Source organism: Eschrichtius robustus, chromosome 8 (assembly GCF_028021215.1).
Source record: "Eschrichtius robustus isolate mEscRob2 chromosome 8, mEscRob2.pri, whole genome shotgun sequence".
In the NCBI taxonomy this organism is placed as follows: Eukaryota; Metazoa; Chordata; class Mammalia; order Artiodactyla; family Eschrichtiidae; genus Eschrichtius; species Eschrichtius robustus.
Genome location: NC_090831.1, coordinates 122523934 through 122549081, shown reverse-complemented (window position 1 = coordinate 122549081; position 25148 = coordinate 122523934). Strand labels below are relative to the sequence as shown.

The 25148-nt window shown below is 43.1% G+C and overlaps 1 protein-coding gene across 1 annotated transcript in view; it reads right to left on the bottom strand.

Moving 5' to 3' along the window:
* CNTNAP2 (contactin associated protein 2) overlaps positions 1-25148 on the bottom strand; it is a 1784833-nt gene that overhangs the window by 247761 nt on the left and 1511924 nt on the right. The window contains exon 16 of the mRNA XM_068550150.1: positions 16423-16593. Coding sequence (XP_068406251.1) covers positions 16423-16593 — 171 coding nt within the window. The remainder of the gene's footprint in view (positions 1-16422; positions 16594-25148) is intronic.

Genomic DNA, 25148 nt, shown 5'->3' with positions numbered 1-25148 from the left:
TAGTTCTATTTTTAGTTTTTTAATGAACCTCCATACTGTTCTCCATAGTGGTTGTATCAATTTTCATGGAATACTACTTTAAACACTAGGGTTGCCAAGTTTCATTCTAGTAGGAAGGCCCTAGGAATCTTCTGCTTCCTTGTCGTCAAGAGATTTTCAAACTGTGTAGTGAAGAGTTTAACCTTGTCCGAGGAGGGGTCTGGACTTTGCCCTTGGCTTTGGGTAGATAATATCTAAAGCCTTGGAGTGTTATGCCTGGTAGGGGTGTCTCTGTTTGCCTGGGGGCCTTGGGTCATGCCAGGTAGTCTAACAATGTGATTTAGGGTGGAGGCTGGCCTTACCAGATAGTATTTGGGGTAGGAACCTCATCAAATAGTATTTGGGTAGGGGCTGACCACCCCAGATAGACCAATGATGTGATGTAGGGTAGGGGTTTGGATCACACAGTTCAGTCCCTGGAGGGGCTGGAAACCAAGGTTGGCCACATGAGCAGTGGACCATTCCTAAATAAAGGAGCCTGAATAAAGACTCTGAACACTGAGGCTCAGGGGAGCTGCCCTGGTTGGCAGTACCCCATGCATACTGGCACAATCAATTCCGGGAAAGTAAGGTGTCCATGACTCTATAGGAAGAGCACACCTGGGGCCTTGGTACCTGGGGCTTCTCCTGGTCTCTGCCCTCTGTGCTCTTTCTCTTGTCTGATTCTAATCTGCATTCTTTCCGTGTCATAACCATAACCACGAGTAGAGCAGCCTTTGATGAGCTCTGTGAGTCCTTTTAGAGAATCATTGAAAATGAGGGTTGTTTCGGGGGACCCTCAAAACAATTGTGTGAAATTTTGTGTGAGTTGTGGTCCTTCCAAGTTTGCAGTTGGTCTCATTCTCTGCAAAAATAATCACTTTGCTTTTGAGGCATCTAATCAAGCTCAACAGTGTTCAGACTGAAAGATGTACAAAAATGAAGTCCAACTTCCAAGCTCCCCTTCACTGCCTAGATAAGGAAATTGAGTCTGTAAGATGCTAACATCCAGTTATAACTAAGCATTGAGCTTCTGTTTTTCTAACTGTGCTGTACTGCTTTTCATATTATGCAGGAAATTTTAAAAAACCCTACTTTTCTTTACTATGGTCTTAGTTTGTGAGTACGGAAATTTTTAGAGCCAATATGCATATTCACACCCAAAATCTCAGTGTTAAACACATCTGAAAGTGAACACTGGCAAGGAGAAAATTTATTTGAAGTCTTTTGGAAGTTCTTCAAGGAAATGCCTGGAGCTTAACAATCAATGCTATGAACTCATTTTTAAATCTCTGGTATGTTGATAACCTCCTGAGTATGAGAAGTATTTCTCTTTATGTATTTTTGCCTTTAAGCTTTTTATTATGGTTAAAAAATAACTTCACAAACAAAGGCATCCACAGAGAAAAGGAAGCAAAAGAGAGTTACCATTGGCCATGAAAAAACAGAGAGCTGTCTTTAAAATGCAAAGCCTTTCTAATTTTAGTCTTCTCCATGCATTTAACTACCTTCTGAGAATAACTTCTTGAATATCAATGGACCTATGTGATTCAAAAAGGAAAAAGACAAAAAGCTTTCCAAAAGGACATGTGGCTTGAAACAGCACCTGTCCTCAGCAAGGGACATGTAGTCAGGGTTTAAATACCCCCATGCTTGGAATCAGTGGGGACTTGTGTGCTGGGCAGAGAGTGCCAGTTTGGAAGAATAAATGAAAGTCCCAGATGGTGACTGTGAGGACAGAATATTTGTGATAAAAGGAAATGCTGAAGCTGCAGGAGAGAAACCTCAAAACTGGATGCCTAAGGATTCTCCTGAGATGGAGAGGAGAATGGATTGAGGAGGCAATGGATGTCGAGGAAGCTTTTCTCTTGACTAAGGTCAGGTTGTGCAGCAAAATGAAAAACATTCATTGGAGGAAATGTGCTTGGTGGAGGACCAGGGGTGATTTATGGGGCTGGTTTCAGGTGATGTTCGTTGAGATACCTGGCTACGGAGAGCTCAAGGAGAATGGAGTGTGGGATTTGAGGGCCAAAGGAGGTAATACAACTGGATGCTAAAACAGCTTGAATTGGAAAAAAGCTCATAGGTGTTAACATGGACCACGCTGAAGCTTATAAGGAGACAACATACCTGTCAATTAATTAATTGTAGTTTATAAATGACTGAGCTATGGATGGCTATGCTTATGGGGACACATCATGAGTAAAAGCCAAAGATCCAAGGAGAAAAGGATAAGGCTTTGGAAGGTGCATGCCTGCTGGTGAGAGCTGTGAATAAGCCTGTCAGAAGGAAAACAGACTATTTCCTGGTTGCCATAGACTGTTTCAGCCCAGACTATAGGTCATACCACAGACACCGTTTCTTTCTCTCTGTTCTACAGCAAATTGTTTCCTTTCTAGCAGATTCTTTCAATGCCAGCTTGGTATGACTTCAGACAAGACCTCTCTAATGAGGAAAAAAGTGCCAAATGACAATTCTATATTCTACATGCTATGAACTCAGAATATAAAAATAGATTTATTCTGTTTTCCATTGCAACACCAGATGCACTTCAACTACAGTATTTGCAGTATCAGGCAAATAGTGGAGAAAAAGTGAAACCATGCCACGGGGTCAGCCGAGATCTTATCTAAACGGGAACACAGAGAGAAATGAGAGGAGAGGAGAGTCACTCTCTTTCTACATAACAACTTTCTTAAAGTGTGAAAGACCTGCAGAAGTTCCCTGGAATCTTTGCAAAAGATCTAAATTATCTTAATAGTTTTTCTCTAGCTACAATTACTTCAGTTTGTTCTTCTATTTAGTAATGAATATTAGAAATGAGGAATCTTAGGGTTGAATATGAAAAATACAGGATCTTAGAATCTCAAGGTTGAAATTATCGTTGGAGAAATGCCCAATTACCATTGTAGAAGAGTAATAGACCCTTCAGGTCATGTATTTCCACCTCTGGAAAATGACAGGACATAACTTCACAGCGTCCCTTGGGGTTGGGCCAACCAGCTTCTACTTGAACAAAGCACCCCATGGGAATGGATAATGTTAAATAACAAAAATGAATCACATCAAGAACTCTTCCTTTTGTCTAATTTTGGTTATAACAGCTGAAAAGACAACTCCCTTGATTATACTGCATAAACAAATATTTTGCCTCCGTAAAGACTGTATATATAAAACATGTGAGAACCTTTTAAAGGGCCAATTTGTACAAAGTACAGACAAGCATGTTTACTTTTTTCATTATTTGGTGAAGGAATGGATCATGGTTTCTGTCTAAAGAAAGAGCTCCTTTGAGAGAACAGTTGTGGGTAGGCTTGAGCTACTTGCCAGCCTCTGCCTCAGTTGGTTTGACAACAAGGTGAGCGAATGGAAGAGCTCTGGGAATAGGTCATCCATTAGGAGCGCTGCCCTGCAAGGCACATCCTTGTGTGGCCTTCCCGAATGAGGTCTTCCACTTTCATCATTTTAGCCTGCCCTGGCTGCTCCATGCTCGGTATGTGAGAAAGCCTTAAACAGCATAGCGTGCTCCGTACTTTAGGTAAGTAGTGGTATGAGGGTCTGAGAATTAGTAACAGGAAGCCTGTAGATCAGATTGTGTGAAAATCTGCCTTTTAAAAGTTAAGCCCAACAATAAGGGATAATTGGTTAAATGGAGAACTTGGCAACTGAGACACCGTATTTCCCCATTTTTTTTTAAACCATGCTCCCATTTGTTGGCATAATAATCATAATTATCACCTCCTGATGTTGTTATGCCCAGATGTAGGAGGCTGATGGGCAATAAAACAAAGCCCTGAAGATCTCAGATAAACATCCTACCAGCCAATGAGATTTTTTTTGTGTGTGTGTTATATTCTGTAGGTTGTATAACAAAACAATAGCTTTCTTGTTCTGTTTTGTAAATATAACATTATGACCTTCTAAACCATACATGCTCTCTTGGAGATTCTGATATAGTCTGTGCCCTCAGGTGAAAAAAAAAATCACTGTTGTGGAGTTTAAAAAAAATTGACCTGGAAATGTGTTTCTAAAATGTTGTTACTTGAAACAAGTAGGTTACAAACAGTATGTACTGTTATGATCTCCTTTTTGTAAAAAATTATATATAAGCACACAGAAAAATGTTTGGAAATGTGCACACCAAAAGAGTGGTATTACATACGTTAGAATTTGAGATTATAGCTGATTTTTGGGGTTTATTCTTTTTGCTTCTCTGGATTTGAAAATCATTCAACAATGAACAAACACTATTTGTATAATATTTAAAAGTTACAATCTGATCATTTTCACTTCTTTTGCAAAGGTTGGTGACATTTTAAGCCACTCTATTCTATAATTTTAACAAGTGTTTAATCAGAGAGATTAGTTAATCAAAATGCAAGGAATGAGATTTCATTTAAATACAGAAAATTAGAGGGAATTTAAAACTAGATTGAAACATTCCTCCTTACTTCTTTCCTGTTCTTAAGATAACTGAGAAGATTTTTTTTAAAAAGAGAGTAGTCAAATTTTAGCATAAAATAATTTTGAACAAGATGTGAGGTTTTTTTCCGTATTAAAAATGGCCCCAAATAATAAGGTCATGCTATTTCTCAAAGTAAAATCCTCACAGGTCTGAAGTGCCAGCATGTTCAGATGTTTAAATTAATGTCTACAGGAATCAGAATGCAAGACGGCATATTCGGTGTTATAATTACACTTGACAGATCTACACTGTTTCTATTATTCATTGGCTCTGGTTGTACTTACCCAGGAAGACCCTGTAGAATACTAAATATCAACCCTTCTTCATGAGAAGTCATTTGGCATTCTCAGGAGTTCTCATCAGAGGAATCAAATTCAGAGATGCAGAAAACCAAATTTGATCTTTTTAACACTATCCACAAAGGCAAGTAAAATGAATAATTTCCTAAGAGGCCTTAGGTCCAGCTAGCTTTCTTTTGTCCAACTCTTAACACGGATATGTGGGTGGGTCATTACTTCAATGAGAAATGTCTTTTAACCAGTCCCTGGGCTTTAGCTATATTCTTTTCAATGCCTCAAATGCTCCATGATCTTTCTCCTTTACTTGTTGACTCTCTGGAAAAATGTCTTTATCTCATTTATTTGCCTGTCACCCTTCAAAGCAAATCAAATGCTGCATCTTCTGGAAACCTACCTTGATGTCTTTGGACAAGGTGAAAGCTTACTCTTTCTCGGGCCAGAGTACCTGTGACTGCTAACTTCTCATGAAAAGTCTGTCTTCTCCTTCCCACAGCGACCCCTGAGAAGTTGCCAGGCATCCAGGAGCTGCATTTCCTGGTCCCTGAACATCTAGGTGGAGCCGTATGCCCAGTTACCACCAACCGAATTGAGAACAAAAGGAGTGTGTGTCTCCTCTGGACCAGTGTGGGTGAGAAGAGAGGATGCTTCTCCACCTCCCTCCTCCTCTCTTCCAGCTGGTTTAGAAACTCCCAGGCTCTAGGAGATGGTGGAACCACAACACAAGAGGAGCCCTGATCTCAGATCACTGTATGGAAGGACTTCATGGAACAGAGCCTGCAGATGACGCTGCCATACAGTCACTGAAACCTGGGGTCTTATTTGTTACAGCAGCTTAACTTAGTCCTAAACAAGAAAATTTCTTATTCCTAAATCTCTTATGACCTTATCATGTTTAAAATATTTATTCATAAGATTAAAAAATATAACCAAAGGATCTTTTCCCTCAGACCACTGGAATTTTGAAGGGATAAATTACGTCATAATGGTCTTATTCTAGTTTCAATACCCAGCTCTGTATCACAACATTGCCATAGTTAAAAAATACGTAGGTTATAATGTGATATTTGAATGAATTAATGGAATTTTATAATTCATAAAACTATGAAGTTTTAGAGCAAAGGGAAGTGTCTGGGAGCCACATGGGAGGCTTTAGCCTGTGCATGCTCTGGACGTCTGAGCCATCTCCTTTACTAACCCCACCAAGCCAAGCTCCCAAAGAAAGGAGACGCAGGGTTGTGCCTTGACTCTCATAAAGGTGAACAAAACCTTTTCCTATTGAGAAGTCTGTCTAGGACAGGCTCAACATTCAGAGATATGGGAAGAAATTCCCTTTGTTCTTCAACATTTCTGTTCTACACTGAATGGACTTCAGATCCCAGAACCCTCAGGTTGGCACATGCAGCTCTATTTTCAGCCACCCTTAAAACGCAGACAAACAACAAAGCTTCTTATGGTTAGCTGTGGAATACGAGTGCCATTTACAATGTTATGTATATAGGAAGATACATTCCAGGACCTGAATGACAGGCTCAGAAACTCCTATAACACAGTCCCTTTGTAAGTCGGGAAATAGCTAAACTAGAAAATTTTTTTAAAAACCATGAATATCATAGAGATGAAAACAAGTCTTCTTTTCTTAAAGTATCTAATAAAAATATATTCTAGCTATGACCCTCGTCCTCTGTTAGATTTCATGTAAGCGTTTATGTTTCTCCCTGTCTCCTCAAATTTCCTATCTTGATTGCTATTAAAAATTACCTTGTAATTTGAGCAAAATGTGTCTTGAAGAAGATAACTCCCAGAACTCTTCATTTGTAAAAAACTGCTTTTGTACGGTTTCCAGTTGACATCTAGTTGGCCAATGTTTTGTCACATGGCTTTAATTTAGGTGTTTGATGACTTGTAAGAGCCTAGCGTTCTTGTATTTACGGTTACCTTCGGCCCTTTGAGATATTTCTGGTTTTGAGCTATTTCAACTAATCGTCCCCAGTCACTCACTATATTTAAATGAAGCTCTGCTCCCCGATTTATTGTATCTTCTTCTTCTTCTTTTTTTTTTTTTAGCCAGCTTTGAATTAATTGGTCCCAAGTGTCATCCTTAGTTGGATCAATTCTCCAGCGTTGGTAACAAGCACTAACCAGTGATGGCACCAACTCTTCCCTCTTGAAGCATTTGTTTTTATAAAATATCAAGCCTGCAGAGACGCTGGTAGCATCTAGAATGGCAGATGTAAGGCCTCTAACCGTCTTATAACTCCACACATGTATTTCCAGTTTTTCTCACTAATCCATGTGTTTATTACTGTCACGATAGCACACTCTTTCTCCCAGCTCTGTCTCAGATCAGGATGCATGAATCCAAGCTTCTTTAATCTCTTCTCCTCTTAGGATGCCCATCCTCTTCCAGCTGGCCACAGGCAGGCTGATTCTAGTAGCTGGTCTTTTTGACACTTTAACAGGCCATCTCTTTGAAGGGAAAGATTCTGTGGACTATCACACACAATAAATAATGCAGAAAATGTGAGAATCAAAGGGAATGAGATAGAAGAGAAATTCCACCAGAAGAAAATCTCTAAGAAACTTCAGCATTTCTCTACAGAAATGACACACAACGCATACTCTTCAGACAAACACTATGTGAAGATGCTCTTTAATGAGGAGGCCTATTATTTTCCAGGCAATGCACCGAATTAATTGTCTTGTAGGAATGTGGTTTTTTTAGGAAAATGAAAGCCTTCTCTTTTATTTATGTTTTATATTTTAAATCCAGATGCAGTAAAGAAGTCTTTTGTGTGGGCAGGATTTCAATAGGGAGATGGTCTTCTAGATGTCTCTGGAGTGTAGAGAAGGAAAGGCAGGAACACAAACTCTGCAGAGAGAAGTGACTCCATCTGGCCAGCTTAAGAGGCATTCCCACTCCTTCTAGAAATTTCCAAATCAGCTGACACGGGTGGATCAGTAATATCTAAGGTAACTTGGGCAATTTTTCATATCAGGAGGACATCGTACTCTAAAGACTATTCTTTTAACTCTAGGGCACCTATGCCATATACTCAAATAACTGTCCCTTCAGTAAGACTGGCAGAAATATCTGGGTCATTCAATTTGACTTTACCAATTGTTTGTATATCTCTTGATACTTAAAATGCACACAGCTAATATATTAAATAGCTTTAATATAGCACAACTTTCACCTTTATTTACATCTCTGAAATTTTTTGGTCCACAATTGAAATTGAAAAGTTTAAATCAGACACTAGAAAAAAAATTTTAAGAATCACAATAGTGTTGCTATGCAGGTTTAAAATTTTTTAAGGCGGTAATTTTTTCTTATGTATTATAATGACTAAGCCAGAATCATTCTTTAGACTCCGAAATCTTTAATACAAACTGAACTCATAGACTTGCAAAGTAGTAGAAACACTAAAATTCTTCCTAAATCTATGTGGATAACTTAAGATGGCTTGGATAGTTAAAAGGAAAAATCCAGGTGCTACCACCTGATCTGTATTAGTAAGCACTCACAATATTTATGAAAGAAAAAACACCCTAAATAACATCCCTATGGCACAAGAGGCCGGTTAAGCGGAATTAGACATTCCTCATGTCTGTACAAGTGAAGCTCTTTTAATATAAAAGTTGTTCCAATTCTGAAACAGTGGAAGATAAACTGCCATTAGTTTATTTCTTCTGATTCATCAGTTTCTATATATTGCTGAATATTTTCTTCTGTGACGTTCTTGAGCATGTGCATTGCAGAAGGCGGCATCTCAGAAAAAGAAAGTTTTTCCTTAATACCCTTCTCCAAGATTAGCAGGACATTGGACTGCTACCGCCACATTTTTGTGGAGATATGTGCGTTAAATGCAAATATGTTCTCCATGTCATCTGGATATCTGAAAAAGCTCAAGCTCTGTCAACACGGAAGCTTACGCTAAGGTATTGCAACAGTTTCTGGTTGCTTCTCCTGCATGTTTCCTAGGCAGTGAACATCCCCTTCAAAAACTTCCCACTGTGTAAGCTCTTTTAAATTGTTAAACAAAAATGAAAATGCTACGGTCACTATTTATCATCAAATACTTCCTCTGATTACAGTTCACCTTGAGGAAGACCTACCCATCAGCCATGCAACACCCTTCCCCAGGGGCCCATGTCTTGGGGTCAGGAGGGCAGCTGGGAGTACCCTTGACCTCAGCGCTTCTTCTGTTCTATGGCACCAGAGCCTTCACTCAGCAACGTGTCCTCCTGTGACGTTCCCTCTCCCATGCTTATTGCTGCCATCGCTGAACCCGAGGACTGTAACGCTTGGCTCACAGGCTCCCTGTCAACTGTGCCCCTTGCCATGGCTACTAGGGACCTCAGCAGTGATGGGGATGACAGCCAACACTGGCCTCCAGTTCCCTGACTTTCTCCATAGCCTTTTCATACAACCCGGAAGCCCATGTGCATGGCCAGACAATGCATTGTAGACCTTCTTACCACCCAAACTGCTTTTCTGTGAAATCTTGAATTCCAAAATTTCACCAGCCATGATCTGTCCTTCCGCCTTTCAATGTGTCATCATTTTGATCACCGGCCCCCTGATCATGGTCATCTCCTTTTCCACCTAGATTGTCCATAGTTCTCCATTAGACCAGCACCTCGTTCATTCATTTCATTCTCTCAACAAATGCTTACTCGGCACCTCCATGTGCCAGGCAGTGCTGTGGCCCTGGAGATACCACGGTGCACAGCGTTCCACAGCCCTTGCCACGCCAATGGACCACGCACCTCACACATCTGCGATATAGCCATGCATCTACACTGTAGTTTCTTCCCTTGGCATCCAGAGCCTAAAATGTTCTTTCCCATTTATTTTGAGGCTCAGTTAAAATGATATAATCTCCAAAGAACCTTTTCTTATTCTCCAGTCAGAAGTAATTATTGCCTCATCTGGGTCACCACAGTGTATTGCTCTAATATTTATTTCATCTTATCCAAAATATTGTTTCATATGCTAGTCTCTCCCACTAGATTGTGTGGGACTCTGGGATGGGGACATGTCTTATTCTTCTTGAGTTCCTCTTTGGCACATACGTAGCAGGTACTCAGTAACTATTGGTTGAAATATTTAGATCGCTGTATATTTAGAATCATGTCTGAGACTTGCCTAAAAAAATCTCCACTACCCGTGTCGTACTTCCTACTCTAACAATACCAAATGTTTGTAGCTCCTGAGCACCCATCCGGTTCCCCATCCTTATGCTTTTTTTTTTTAAAAATTTTATTTATTTTTGGCTGCATTGGGTTTTCGTTGCTGCACGCGGGCTTTCTCTAGTTGCAGCGAGCGGGGGCTACTCTTCATTGCAGTGCACGGGCTTCTCACTGTGGTGGCTTCTCTTGCTGTGGAGCACGGGCTCTAGGCATGCGGGCTTTAGTAGTTGCAGCATGCAGGCTCAGTAGTTGCGGCACGCGGGACCTAGAGCACGCAGGTTTCAGTAGTTGTGGCGAGCGGGCTCAGTAGTTGTGGCTTGTGGGCTCAGTAGTTGTGGCTTACGGGCTCTAGAGCGCAGGCTCAGTAGTTGTGGCGCATGGGCTTAGTTGCTCGGCGGCATGTGGGATCTTCCCGGACCAGGGATCGAACCCGTGTCCCCTGCATTGGCAGGCGGATTCTTAACCACTGCGCCACCAGGGGAAGTCCCCCCACCATCCTTACGCTTTCGTTTGCATTGCCCCCTCCTGCTAGAATTCTTTCCCCTACTTCTTCATCTAGCTAACTTCTTTGCCTGTTCTCAATGACCCAACTCAGGTATCACCTCATCTTCCTCTTCATTCCCAGGTTGGGTTATGTATCTCTCCTCCGGACATTTACAATATCTTATGCCTACCCTTGTAATTTATTTATTGTATTTTAATGATCATAAGCACAATATCTGAAATCAGCTCTATAACCTGTGTGTCCCAGTTTCCTTATCTGTCAAATGTGGATAAAACTTGTCATGAAACCTAAAAATGTTGGTACCTGTAAAAGCTTTAGAACGTACCTGGCCCTTAGGAAATTCTCAATTAAAGTTATGCATCCATACTGCTACTAATGTGTTTGTCTCCTTCCGTAGGTGAGGGTGTTGGGTTCTCTTGTCTTCACCTTGGAATCTCCAGGATCCACCCTAGTGCCTCTGACACAGCAGGTGCTCAGTGGGAGGTGGCCTGATGATGGGACCATGGTCATGGTCAAGATGGGACTATCTTGGCCAGAAAAGGGATGCAGAGAAGTCAAGCTGTTCCCTACGGGGAACTCTGAAAAAATAAATGGGTAAACCCATGGTTGTTAGGGAATATTTTTTAAAGAACGATTCCTCTGCCATCTCAGAAATAACTAACAAAAAATAAGCAAACAAAACAACAGAATCAAAAGTAATTTCTGATTTGGAAATGGACCTACTTGCCCATGGTTTATGCTCTCCTCCTTACGTTGATTTGCATCTCTCAGCCCGTTCAGATGTTCTAATTCTGGGTCTCACTCATTCCCACTTCCTTGGGGACCTCACTTCTTCAGCCAGTCCCTTCTCTCCCGTATCTCCAACGTCTTTTTCTTTACTGGATTTTCCTCTTTAATATACATGGGTGCTCAAGTCCCTACCACTTACAACAACAAGAACAATAAACAAAACCACCATCCCTTGATCTCTGTATCCACCTCCACTCACTGCAGACACTGTCTTATAACATTTTGACAGTGACCTCTACATGTGAAAGCTGATGAGCCCTTTATGTTCTTATTTTAGTGACCTCTCAGTTCAGCGGTATCAAACACATTTTTTATTTTTGAAATTCTTTCTTTATTTGATCCCTGGGATATCACTGTCTTCCCACTTCTCTGGCAGCCTTCTGCAAGCTACTTTTCTTGTGGTTTTAAGTGTGGTTTTCATTCTTGGACATCTCCTTTCCTCTCTCTGCACATTTGTCCTGGGCAATCTCATCCATGCTGGGGGCACCCAATACTTATTTCCTAATGATTCTCTAGGTGACGATGATGCTCAAATTGTGTGTTTGTAACTCAGAGCGCTCTGCTGGGCTCCAGACTTGTATATACAGCACCCTCTAGATGTGTCCACTTGGATAGACACTCCTATATCCAGCAGACGCTCAGACTCAAAATATCCAAAATGCAGTTTGCATTTTGCCTCCAATGCCACACTCCTTAGTGAAAGTCGTTCTACTCACACAATCATCAAAACCATCACAACCAAATGTTGGCTTCATTCTAGAACCTTCCCTCTCACTTCACCCATACAACCATTTTGTTAGAATCTGTGGAATCTCTCTCCTAAGCATCTCCTGCATCTATAACCCTTCGTTGTCATCTTCCCCAGCTCCCATTCACTCTGCCACCATCTTCACACCAGCCCCTACCGCCTCTTCTCTGGCTTTTCCATCTTTTCTCTGGTGAACGCAAGTCTGAGCATGTTACGTCCCTGCTCACCATAACTTTCAGGGTCGAGACAAGCCAACTCCGCCCCAGCCTGGAGCACGTGTTAGTGGTCTGACCACTGCCTGCCCTTCTAGCTGCGGCTCTGGGTGTGCACTGGGTGCCCTGACGAACTGTCCCCTCTGGAGCCCTTGGGTTCAGTCCCTGCACCTTCACTCACCGATGTTCTCCTCCTATAATGTTTATTCTTTCCTGATCTCCCTTCTTCCTCCACCTTCTTCACCTTCCTGCCTCCTGCTTGTCCATCAAAATTTAATTAAAGTTACACTCTCTGGGAAGCACCCTTGTCACCCCAGTCGGGTGTAAATCCGCACCCCCCCCCCCCCCCCCCCCGCCCCGGTGCGCTCAGCCACTTCTCTCAATGTCTGTTTTGAGAGGCAGTGCAGTTTGCTGTTAACAGCAATGACTCAGGACAGACAAAAAATGTTTGGGGTCAAACACCAGCGCTGCCACTTCCTCGCTCTGTGACCTTGGCCAGGCAACTTACACGCCCTGTGCCTTAGTTTCCCCATAAAGTACAGATGCTAATGGTTAGTGCCCAGTCCAAAGGGTGGTTAGGAAATTAAGTGAGATGCTCTATGTAAAATCCCTGGAACAGTGTTGGAGTCTGAACAAAGCCGAGCTATTTTTATTGTTATTGTAACTACTGATTTACTTCCCTGCTTTCCAAAACAAACAGAAAGATCTTTGAGGGAAAGAAACCATGCTTGACTTAACTATGTTTGACCTAGCACAGCATCTGGGACATGGTAGGTACTCAGTAAATATTCACTGAATGAACGAAAAAATACAGATAGTAAATAAATGAAATATAGCCTGAAAATTTTACCTTTAGAGTATGTTAGTGAGTAACAGCACTCTTACTTTATCCTATATGCGTTTTTACTTTTGCACGTTAAGATGCTGATGGTATCGCATCAACTTAGCGCAACTGACTCACTGCTCTTAGAGTCAAGAATCTCCCACTTCTGACAGAAGGACACAATGTCGGTAATTAGCAGAAATGTTGTTCTGGAAACCACTATGTAGGCATGAACTGTGATAAAATTCCTTTGAGACACATGCAGAGAAACAAAACTTGAATTCCTACCAGAAAGAGATCAGAAAGCCTTGCAAGTTAAACGGGAAAAAAGAGTAGAGACACTTTTTAAGAGTTTGGCTTCAAGACCCATTAGGTTTGCAGTGACTCATCAGTGGAAGGCAGAGATGGGCCTGCGAGAATTCTCCATCTCTACCCACTGCCCCGTGGATCCTGCAGAGAAGAGTCTGGAGAAATGTGATAAATGGGCAGAAGGAAGCCTCAATCATTTTTTTCTCCATGTTCTTCATGAAAGCATCACTTCTTGTATACTTTGAAGAAGTTTTGCTCAAATAGAGAAACGGGCCTTTTTTCATCCCATAAATTCCTTTGAACCTGAATGGAGATGCTATATAATGATGGACATTTGGTATCTCCGCCGTTTGGGGGATCTTATAAAAGGTATTTCCACCCTTAGTAATTTTAGAAGGTCTAGAGAACTCCGAGGAGAAGCCAGCCTCTAATCCGTGCCTTGAATATCCCATACTTCTTTACCAAAGGTAAACGATGTGACAGAAAAGAGCTGTATGACAAAACAAGACTATACCTCACCCTCTGTCACAGAGTTTTCGTATCATGGAAAGACTTGGAAAACTTGAAAACATCTATGAAGGTTTTTTGTAATTATAAATAAGTGCAATTCTATTCTGCAGGTGCTAAGTAGAAATGTCTGCTCTTTCTAAGTAGAAATGTCTGCTCTTACTTCGTTTGTCTTCTTACAAACCCAGGCCTGGGTTTACAAAACATGGGGATAGAAAACAAGGGCGGGGTGAATTTTATAGTAATTTTATAGGAGCTTATAGAATTACTCAGATATGGAATTGTCAATTTTCCTTTTTTGCCATGAGTTATTTCTAAAACACAATCCAACTCTGTGTAAGTCAGAAAACAGTTTGATTCAATTAATTTGCTGTGGAAAGTGAAAATCCCTTATAAATAATTCCAATCCATAATTCATGAAAAGAGTGGATTTCTATTTATTTCTAAGGCTAGAATATTCTCAGTCTTCCTTTCAATCGGATCTCGTTCACGTTAGATCTGTAATGAGCTTTCTTGGGAAGAAGATAATAGACAGCAACGACTAGACACTGAAATAAATGCTTCAGGACTGGCTACACCCTAGCGTCCTAACAACCTCCACAACTCACCATCCCCATTTCACAGATTAGGAAATTGAGATTTAAGCAGATTAAGCAATTTACACAAGAACTTGGATTTCAACAGGAGAATGAGAATTCCGAAGTGCACGCACTTCCTGCCGTACCACAGTCCACCATTTAATGAAAAGAATCCCATAGGATTTCAGCAGAAAGACAGTGACCTGAGATTCCAGTTTTCAAAGACCATGTTGCATAATTATAACTACAAAAGGAGAAAAATATTCCATCAGATATTTCTGGAAAATAGCTTTCGGATCTTCCTCAGACCAGACCCAGTATCACAGGCACTTGGATAAAGAGCACAGACTAGGAAGAAAGACACTCTGATGTGGGGAGAGGGCACCGAGGAGTTTTCATGGAGCAACAGGTGGGCACAGACTTGCTTCCCCTTCCTGGTCCTGTCTGTTCCTTTGCTGATTCCATCTGGGTCTGAACAGGAGAGCATGGTGTATGCAAATGTTCATCAAACCTGGAAGTTTGTGGACATAAATTCCTGAAGCTGCACCTATGCCCCAAGGATAAAAGGGCCCCGGTACCATGAGAATTGCCCTTCTCAGATCCAGTGACCCCCTGCCTTCCACGGACAGGGCAGCATTGGTTCTTGCTCAGATTCTGTTAGTTTCTGTGCCCTTGGCGAGATCAAGCAGAACTCAAACCTTTATAGGGTGGGTGGATGTGTGGCCTCTTCTGCAAAGCTGCAGACTCAAAGTTCCATAGCACAACACAAGGCTGCTCCTTGAACTCCCACAGATGTTAATTCTGATTATTCCTATTTCCCTTTGTGTCGTTACCCTCACTCTCTTATTCCTTATTCTTGATATTTACCAATCCTCTGTCTACTCTTAACCCTGTGTCCTTGGAAAATAAACACATTCTTCACACCAGTCAGACTGGCCATCATTAAAAAGTCTACAAATAATAAATGCTGGAGAGGGTGTGGAGAAAAGGGAACCCTCCTACATTACTGGTGGGAATGTAAGTTGGCAGAGCCACCAGGTAGAACAGTATTGAGATTCCCTAAAAAACTAAAAATAGGGTTACTATATGATCCTGCAATCCCATTCCTCGGCACATAACTCTAATCCAAAAAGTTACATGCGTCCCAATGTTCACAGCAGCACTATTTACAATAGGCAAGACATGGAAGCAACCTAAATGTCCATCGACAGATGAATGGATAAAGAAAATGTGGTATATGTATACAATGGAATACTACTGAGCCATAAAAAGAATGGAATAATGCCATTTGCAGCAACATGGATGGACTTCAAAGGTTATCATAGTAAGTGAAGTAAGTCAGAGAAAGACAAACATCATATGATGTCACTGATACGTGGACTCTAAAAAAATTACACATGTGAACTTATTTACAAAACAGAAATAGACTCACAAACCTAGAAAACAAATTTAGGGTTACCAAAGGGGAAAGGCGGGGGTAGGGATAAATTAGGAGTTTGGATTAATATATACATACTACCATATATAAAATAGGTAAACAACAAGAACCTACTGTATAGCACAGGGAACTATATTGAGTATTTTGTAATAACCTATAATGGAAAAGAATCTGAAAAGTTATATATATAAACTGAATCACTTTGCTGTACACTTGAAACTAACACAACATTGTAAATTAGCTATACTTCAATAAGAAAAAAATACACATTCTTCTCCCATGTTATCAGGGCAATTTATTCTCCCTCATCCTCCCTGAACAGCACTGTGGGAAGCTCTGTCTGTGTCTGCTTCCCGGTGAGCAATCTGAGCACAGGAACCTAGGTCTTTCTCAAGTTGTGCATCTACCATCTAGCGCTGTTTTCGGAACAAAGGAAGCCATTGATATGTGAAGCCAACGAAATTACACAATCAGGGTGAAGATCAGCTCGAAGGGACAAGAGTAGCTATTGAGGAGCTGACAAAGAATTTATACTCACATTTCAGTTCGAGTTTGATAAAATCCGTGTTCCCCAGATTTTCAAGAAACACTCCCCGGGGGATTAACGTTTTGAAGTAGAAAGAGATGTCCGCGCTGGTTTCCCCTTGGAAAGTAGAGAAGTGCAGGTAGGATGATGGGTTTGGGAAAGAGGCAGCATTCCAGTAATTCCCTGTGAAAGGAGCAAAGAAAGAAAACAGGGTAATTTACACTTGATCATGGCAGTGATATAAAAGGTATGCATTTTCTGAGTTTTAATACATTTCCACTGACAGTAGCCCTTGTTTCTTCTCTGCCTGCTGAACAACACTGCACAAAATCCCCGCAAACATATCTTGACTTTCCAAACGTTATATGTGGGTATGTATATAAAATATTTGATTAAGGACTGATAAACCCTACTAAGAGCAGTCCTGGAGGGGCTCTCAGGCGTATATGTCAGAAGAGGAGAAAATGGAGGGAGGCCCCTGGTTTCACGCGGTGGGTGGGTGTGGCTGGTTTGAACTCAGGCTTATGTTCGACGCAAGAAGCGCCCAGACTCGACCTAGAGGGACACACCAGGCAGGGGGTCTTTGGTATTCTGCCCCTGCTTCTCATCTGCCTTTGCCTGGAGTGACCCGTGCCTGCTTCCGGCCAGCAGCCACTCAGACACCAGGGACAGGCGCAGCAGGAGTAAAGCCGCGGCAGGCGCAGAAGCCCTGCGGAGCCAGGAGCTGAGGAAAGAGGCGGGGTGACTGGCCAGTCATCTCCCCACCCCTCCTGCTCCAAACCCCAGAGGCGAGTTGCTGTAAAGGGAGTGTCTCCTCCCCAGCCCCTTCCTCCCTGGGGACTCCAGGGGACACTCTGACCTGTGGGTGTTTTGGGGGGCGGGACTGCTGAGCTGAGCCCACCTGAGCGCTCACAATCAGCCTCTACCCTTGAACTCATGGGGTAGACACAGTTGTACCCGCCCCCCTCCCTACTCATTGCCTGGTAGTAGCCAGTGGCCCCAGGAGAAAGGCAGTTCACAGGGCAAAATACAAGCACCAAACTGGAGGACTCACATTCCATCAGAACAGATGGACCAAGAATTTAATATGATACCAAGAGCTTACTCCAGACTTTATCTCCAGGGGAGAGATTCCTTTAGAATGTGCACATTTCTGAGTACATTTGCCAGCACAGCTAGGGACCGAAATACATGGATATGCTTTAAAACAGTTACTAAAGCCCCTACCTTTAATACTAAACCCACGTTAAAGTCACCAGGTGAGGTCCAAAATGGAGTCACTCTTGCTAAGCCCCAGGTCAGCAAAGCAAAACTTAACTGAGTTTCTGTGCTCCGCTCACCCAGAGAAGGAAGGCCCAGGCCACCCAGTCAACACTTGCCTGCTCGGCTCAAGGTACCTGACGCTCCAAGCCTTCCCTCTGCTCGTGTAAGCGGAGCAACCCTGCTTCAAGCACCAGCACACGGTCGGTGTAACTTCCTTGTTCCTGCTCCCTTCGGTCTGTAAACATCTCTCCTTGTACAGCTCTTTGGAGCTCCTTTCTCTCTGCTAGACTGGAGGCTGCCTGATTCACGAGTTGCTGAATGAAAGCCCACTAGATCAGTAAACTGCCTGTGGAAAATTTTCTTTTAACATCTAAAATACATGTTTTTTTAAAAGTTGATTTTGCCATATCTTTCCTTCAAAGAACACAATGAGTCAACTACATCTACTCTGTTAGTTTCTATTCTACAATATTTTTTCCTTCCTTTTATGCAGATAATGCATACAGGCAATAAGTTCAACTGCTATTCTTAAATAGAGTTAACTTCGTGTTGGTACTGCTATGCTTATGCCATAAGTTCAAATTAAATATATAATGTTGCTATATTATGAGATATTAAAGTATCCTCCTTTAATTAATTCCATAACATCTCACGGAAAAACCCAAGTGAACTTTTTGGCCAACCCAATATAAGCAGTCAGTCAGTGCAAAGTATGTTTGTAAACGTCTCCATTAAGGTAAAACCAGTGGTGGTGGAGTCCACTGTTGAAGGTGTCCCAAAAGTCTTAGTGCAGTTTCAAGCTCTTTTTTAAAAAAACTGCAATATCATAGCTTTCAGTAGGAGAAAAATAGACTGGTTTCCTCCTGGGAAGAAGGATGTGATATGATATTGGTTAGAAAAATACCTGAAAAGAAAGAATCTTAACCATGGTTTAAGTTTCTATCACCTGAGCTCTGAGCACTCTTCCCAGCTCAAGATCTGGCTTCAAGTCTGGTGAGAGGAGTTCAGTCACCTCTCCCAGCTGGCTGAAAATGAAGGTCTCTCAGATAAGAGCTAAAGTTGCTACCCTGCCACCAATCAGAGTTCTAGGAGGGAATGAAGAGTCCCCAGGGCTGGCAGGATTCAGCTCGCCTAATGGGTGAGAGAGCCTTTTAGCAACCTAGGAGCCGGCAAGGATCAGTCCCCAGCCACGTTTCAACCTGAAGGCAAAGCAGTTCCGTCTGTTTAGGCTGTATCCCCAGGACACAGATGTAATTAACATTTTAAAGTTTCAATCCAATCAAATGCATTCTTACTTTCTGAGGTGGTGATGTATTAACAGAAGGGCAGTTGTCTAAAATGATTCTAGACAAAAGGAAAGCTAAAAGTAAAATATGTCAGTATTTATTTGAGGTCCGGCACTGGTTATTCAGACAGAAATATCCCCAGAGAGGAGAAGGACAGTTCAATCCGTTATTCTCATTTGCTGAAATATCCCTGCAGACCACAATTCCATTAGCCCTCATTCTATGCTCACTAAGCAACTCTGAATTAATTTGGTCTCTGGAATGAATATATTCACAGGGAAATTACGCCTTGTACAAATGGTGGTTATCAGTCATCATTCCGGAAATGTCTGGATGACCACATGACATCTTTGGAGTCGTCGCTTGTGGGCTGTCCCCAGTCTCTGGGATGAATTGACTAAGTCCAGATTCTTGGCCAGCAACAGTGAGGACTCTACCTGGACCTGACTGATGGTGGCAGCTGAGGTATCCACGCTGGGGAGAGTCACTGGGGCACAAGCAGAGGGGACCAGAAAGTCTATTTAGATTTTTAAAAACCTCACCATTTGAAATATTCACTTTAGTCATACTTGATAATGTACATAGTATATGAGTACAGTGGAGCATGGATAGAATTCATAAGTAAGCTTGTTGGGATGTGAGCTTAAAGGCTTTAGTGAGCGGGGGCAGAATAAGAAAGTTCGGGTGCCGCTGTTCCAGACCCTGATGAACTTCTGTGAGGCCCGTTCTGGTGAGTCTGTGGCCCAGTCTCCAGGATTTCTGGTTATAACAAAATAACGTGAGCGCTCTTCCTAGTGCTCATTGCACCGCCTGATGCGAGGAGCTTATAGCATTATTACTGTTTGTTTATATTGCTCCCAGCTGACCTTGAAAGCTCCTTGAAAGCTGGGAGAAAACCATTTCATCTCTGCAACCTTTAGCTCCAGAACATATTAAGTACTCAATAAATAATTATTAAATCAATGGATAAATGAAACAGATGGATAAGTTATATCCAATTCCACTCCATATGCAAAGTCCTCATGGGACAAAATCTACTTCATAGTAACCTGAGTATTAAAGATATTAAATAAATATAAATAAAAGCTAACGCTGCTTTAGCACCTACTATAACTGGACAACAGCCCCTGCTAGCACCCCATAATTTTCTTTATCCATGACTTAATTCCTATTATTCCCTATAGACCTTATCGAACGATGCCACGCATCTGCAAGACTGATGGGCTTATAACCTTAAGGTTGTTGAAATGGCTGCAATTTGTACTTGCTCTCAAGGTCAGCACTACAAGGGTCAAGTGACACTGGACGAGCACACTAAGTTGGGAACGAGAGTCACTGGATGGCAAGCATGGTGCCACAGCAGGTGGCAGGACGGCCAGCGTGTACAGGCAGAGCGGGCAAGGATGGAAAAACTGAGAGGGAAAGTGCGAAGCAGAACAGAAGTAAACATCTGAGATGGGGGTGGGGGGGGGCCAGTCCACAGTAACAGAACAACAAGGCAGGTGGAAAAGGGTGAGGGACCCAGCCCAGGGCAGAGGCAATGGTCAGCAAAGGCTGAGCAAAACAGTTGGGGTGAGGTTGATGGTTCTACCAGCTTGAAAACCAGTTGGTCATGTGAGAAGCCTTTAAAGTACCTCTGGGCAAGGCCTGGACTCATCTCGGGTGGGCAGAGGAATCAGGGAGGTACCTTCAGCTGGTGCAGGAGAGTAGGGCTGGGCAGCGAACCCGGCCTTGCTGACACCCACCATCACTTCAAACCTCAGTCATTCGTAGAAAATGCAGTATCGTGCACTCATCCAAATTCTTTAACAGGCAATTACTTTAATCTCACCAGTGATAATTTAGCATGGGGTTCTGACTTCAAAATTTCTAAGGATTTTTTTTGATGGGCAGCAATTAATTTTAAGCCTAATTTTAATTTCTAACACTGTATTATATGTACATGGTTTTAAAAGTCAAGTGGTGCTAGAAGGGATACAGAAAAATGCTGTTCCCTGCTCCACCCTCCCGCTAGCAAACCCAATTTCTTAGTGACAATTCTTTTTGTATCCTTGTATTTCTAAAATCTACCTGTGTAGATATTTATTAATATATGCATTTTATTTTTAATTAATTTATTTATTTTTGGCTGTGTTGGGTCTTCGTTTCTGTGCCAGGGCTTTCTCTAGTTGCGGCGAGCGGGGGCCGCTCTTCATCGAGGTGCGCGGGCCTCTCACCATCGCGGCCTCTCTTGTTGCGGAGCACAGGCTCCAGACGCGCAGGCTCAGTAGTTGTGGCTCACGGGCCCAGTTGCTCCGCGGCATGTGGGATCTTCCCAGACCAGGGCTCGAACCCGTGTCCCCTGCGTTGGCAGGCGGATTCTCCACCACTGCGCCACCAGGGAAGCCCAATGTATATGCATTTTAAATAGTCTCTACTGACTTTCCTGGATGCCAGATGAGAACCGAGCATTTTTACAAGCCCACCTCCCTATTTCCTTTCTCCATATTCTCCCCAAATAGCAAAAATCACAGATTTGGGGGTATGCTGAAATTGAGTATTTATATTTTGAGGACTGTTTAAGTATTATTCACTAATGAGCCAAGCAGTGAAATCTAATTATGTTTTCTTTTTGTGTATAATGTTTTGTTTCTCTAGAATCGAGTTACCTATTTTTTTTTTCATTTACCTAGTTTTCCTTCTATCTGTCATGGATTCTTTGCAAATTCTCCAACACACCTGAAAAGCTCTTCTCAAAACTTTCTGACATTCGATATATCAGGCAATCCAGCAGTCACATTTTTGTGACATCCTGTGACAGCCCTTCATTCTTCTGCCACTGTCCACGCTGGTTCTTCTCATGGCCTGGGACCGCCTTCTTGCCCTTATTGCAGGGGCTTCCTTTTGTGCCTCTTCAGTGTTAAACCTCCCAATTCCTGGGTCTCTCTGACTTTGGGTGGCCCTTCTTTCTGGATCTACACCCTCATTTTCATGGAGCACATTCTCAAGTAGCTTCTTGAGAAAAGGGATGTGTGAAGTCAACTTCCTAAATCCCTGCTCTTCTGAAGAGTCATTATTCTGCTTTCACATGTAACTGAGACACTCCAGAAAATTATTTCCCCAGGGAATTTTAAAGGCATTTCTCCACTATCTTCAGGCTCTCAGTGTCGCTGTTGAGAAAGCTAATGCTTTCTGATCACTGCATCGTTCACATAACTGATGGGGTTCAGGACGTGCTACCCCAAAATACGGCACCTTGGGAGACTGAGTGTTTCCAGCTGAAGTGATGTGGGGAATGCCAGGTGCAGGAGGGCTTTCTGGGCTCCCGCTGAAGCAGGACAGGAGACTCTCGTGTGAAGTGCCCGCCTTCCCAGGGGACAGGCGCATCCTCACCCCCAAGGAGAACGGGGCAGAGAGGCATCCGAGGAACAGGCCTTGCAAGGTTGCCTCCACTCGGCTCACACTCTGTCCTGTCCCGTCTTTCCATGACTTTCTACCCTTCATCTAACGGAGCAGCAAAACACTGAGGTTTAACCATTTCTTTGGGTCTTCATTTCCTCATGAAGGTTCCTGTATCATGTAAAGCTTAAATACATTTGTATGCTTTTTTCCTGTTAATTAAACCCAGCCAGGACCCCTAGAGGATTGAGGGAAAATTCCTTCTCCTGCGTTACTCATATTTTTTCCTCTCTGGAAGCTTTGAGAATCTTTCCTTTAACTCCCTTAATTGAAAGTTCATACCATCAATGGCCTTGATGTGGATCTTTTCCCACATCAGGTCTGGACTTTGATAGTTTCCCCTAATCCCCTTTCTCAAGCACCTGTTAGTTTTACATTTATCTGTCTTTCTCTTGCCTCTTTGCATTCCTAATTTTGATCTTTTTTCTTTGTGTTCGACTTCCTTGGACATTCCTTCAGCTTTATTTCCAACACTGCTATTGTCTTTTTATTTCAGCAATCATATTTCAAATATCCAAGTATTACTTCTTGTTCTCTGACAGTCCTCATTTTTAAAGCAGGCTGTTGTGGGTTTTGTTCAGTTTTGGATGCGGTATCTTACCCTGTCCGAGAATGTTAATTTAATTATTGAAAGTGTCCTTCTGTCTTCTGCGTTGTCTCCATTTCTTCAGAGGTCCCCTTTCCTGCCCCATTGCTAGTTCGGGCTCCCTCTTCACATTACCTTCAGTGGCTGGTGAGTCTTCCTATGCACTCACACTGAACAGTGAAGGTCTAGACAGCTGCCCGGCTGCCCCGTGAGTGTGTGTGTCTGCGAGTGGTGGTGATTTGCTGGCCAGTGGGCTTCACCACAATGAGGAGAGCTCCCTGTCCTGTTGAAGGGCCCCCAAGTGTCAGTATCTGTGGCCCTTCAGTTTTTGGTCACAGATCATTCAGTTTCTTGAGAGAAGGGCCCTCCAGTTTCATGAGGTGTATGCGTGCGGTGGTCAGTGTTCCGGGATGCTTACATAGATTTCCATGTTTTTGTTCTGTTTTAATGAAGGAGTTCCCCCCCACCTTCTTTGGTGCCTCCTGTCTGGAGTGGAAACCTCTCACCTCCCACGTGGGTAGAATAGTACAGTCACCAGAGTGTGGGAGGAGGTGAAGTTGGTTCTAACCGATGTTTACGCAGACTTTTAACCAATCCTGTTCTGAGCCTCCCCCGCCCCCAGCCTTTGGTGACTCCAATTCCTGAGCCTTGTGGAATTCCTCAGCTTCCAACTGCCCATCAGCAGTCTGGACTTACCGACGTTCTTGTACCGTCAGCAAGGAAGCAAGTGAACGTGTGATACGCTGAGGTTCCCTCTGGGTGGTGGTGAGGATGCAGTGTGGGGGACATAGGGAACACAGCAGGTGAACTCAGGGGGTGGCGCTGCCTGTCTGTTACTTGGTGAAGCTGCCATGTGCCGGTCCACGTGCAGGCTCCAGAATCAGACAGTCCGGCTCTATCACCCTCACCCACTGGGCAACTCTGGACAGATTTCTTATCTTCTTAAATCTCAGTGTCCTCATTTGTACAACGGAATAACATTGGAACCTCTTTTAAAGATGGTTGGGAATCACGGCACATCATTCATGAAATGTGCTTAGCAGGGCACTGAGCACAAAATAACTGTTCAGCACACGGTACTATCCACCACAAAACGGGGGGCTTCGATGTCACGTTCACTCACTGTCCAGGGCTTGGCCAAGGAGTGGGGAGGCTGGGAGAGGAGCTCCCTTCTTTTGACGTGTGACCCGATGCCCTGAGCGTCTCCTGAGCCCACTTCTCCGCAGGGGAGGCAGCAAACAGCCCAGGCAGACCCAGCGCTCACCCACAACCCCGGGCCCTCCGGCGGCCGGCGCGTCCCTGCCCCGCACCCGGCTGCCTTTTGTCCTGTTCTCCTCTTTCCTCGCTCCTCTGCTCCCCTTTCACTGGCTTTCAAGGCTGTGTGCTCCCACTTTCTTTGTCTCCTTATTGACTTAAAAAAAATGTCCATTCAGGACACACAAACGAGAATTCTCCTTGAGCCCTGGCACCGTGATAGAGGGTTTTGTAGAGAAGCCATTGCATAAAAATCTGATGAAAGGAGTGACTGAGCAACTAAGAAACTAGAGTTATCCAAACACTATAAACAGGTTCATTTGAACGAAGGTGACCAGAGACACACGATGGGCAGAGACGGGAAGGAGAAGCTGCGGCTGCACCTCGAAGTGTCCGCCCCTGCTGTCCTTCCTTCCTCCTCAGAGGGGACACAGGTAATCAGGAAAAGGTGACAAAGCAGTGGGTGCAAGAGCTGGCACTAGCTCGACGTGGAGAAGACTGCGCGTGGCTCTCCCGGGTGTGGTTCAGTGGGGTGTGTGGCCTGGATGCCAGTGGGTGCTCCCATCCTCTCCCAGACGCCGCAATTTCTCCAGAGTCACCAAATGGCCCAGCACTGGAACTGCACCGAGAAGCGTATCTACAGCTTCTGGTTAAAGCGGCAAGCACTTTCCAATGTAAGTACTAGCTCTGAGGAGACTAATTACTCTGAAAATTTTTAGTGACCCAAAGGTTAGAAAATTGGAGTATTCTTTGAGTTATGTAATGAGGCTTCTATTGTTTACTATGGCTGGGTGCGATTTACAACAATAAACCAGATGGCTTCATTTGCATGCAGATTTGAGTCTATTTGTAGAGGTGGCCTTATGGGTAGAAAAAAATTACTTCCTTAATTAAACCATTTTGTGCATTCA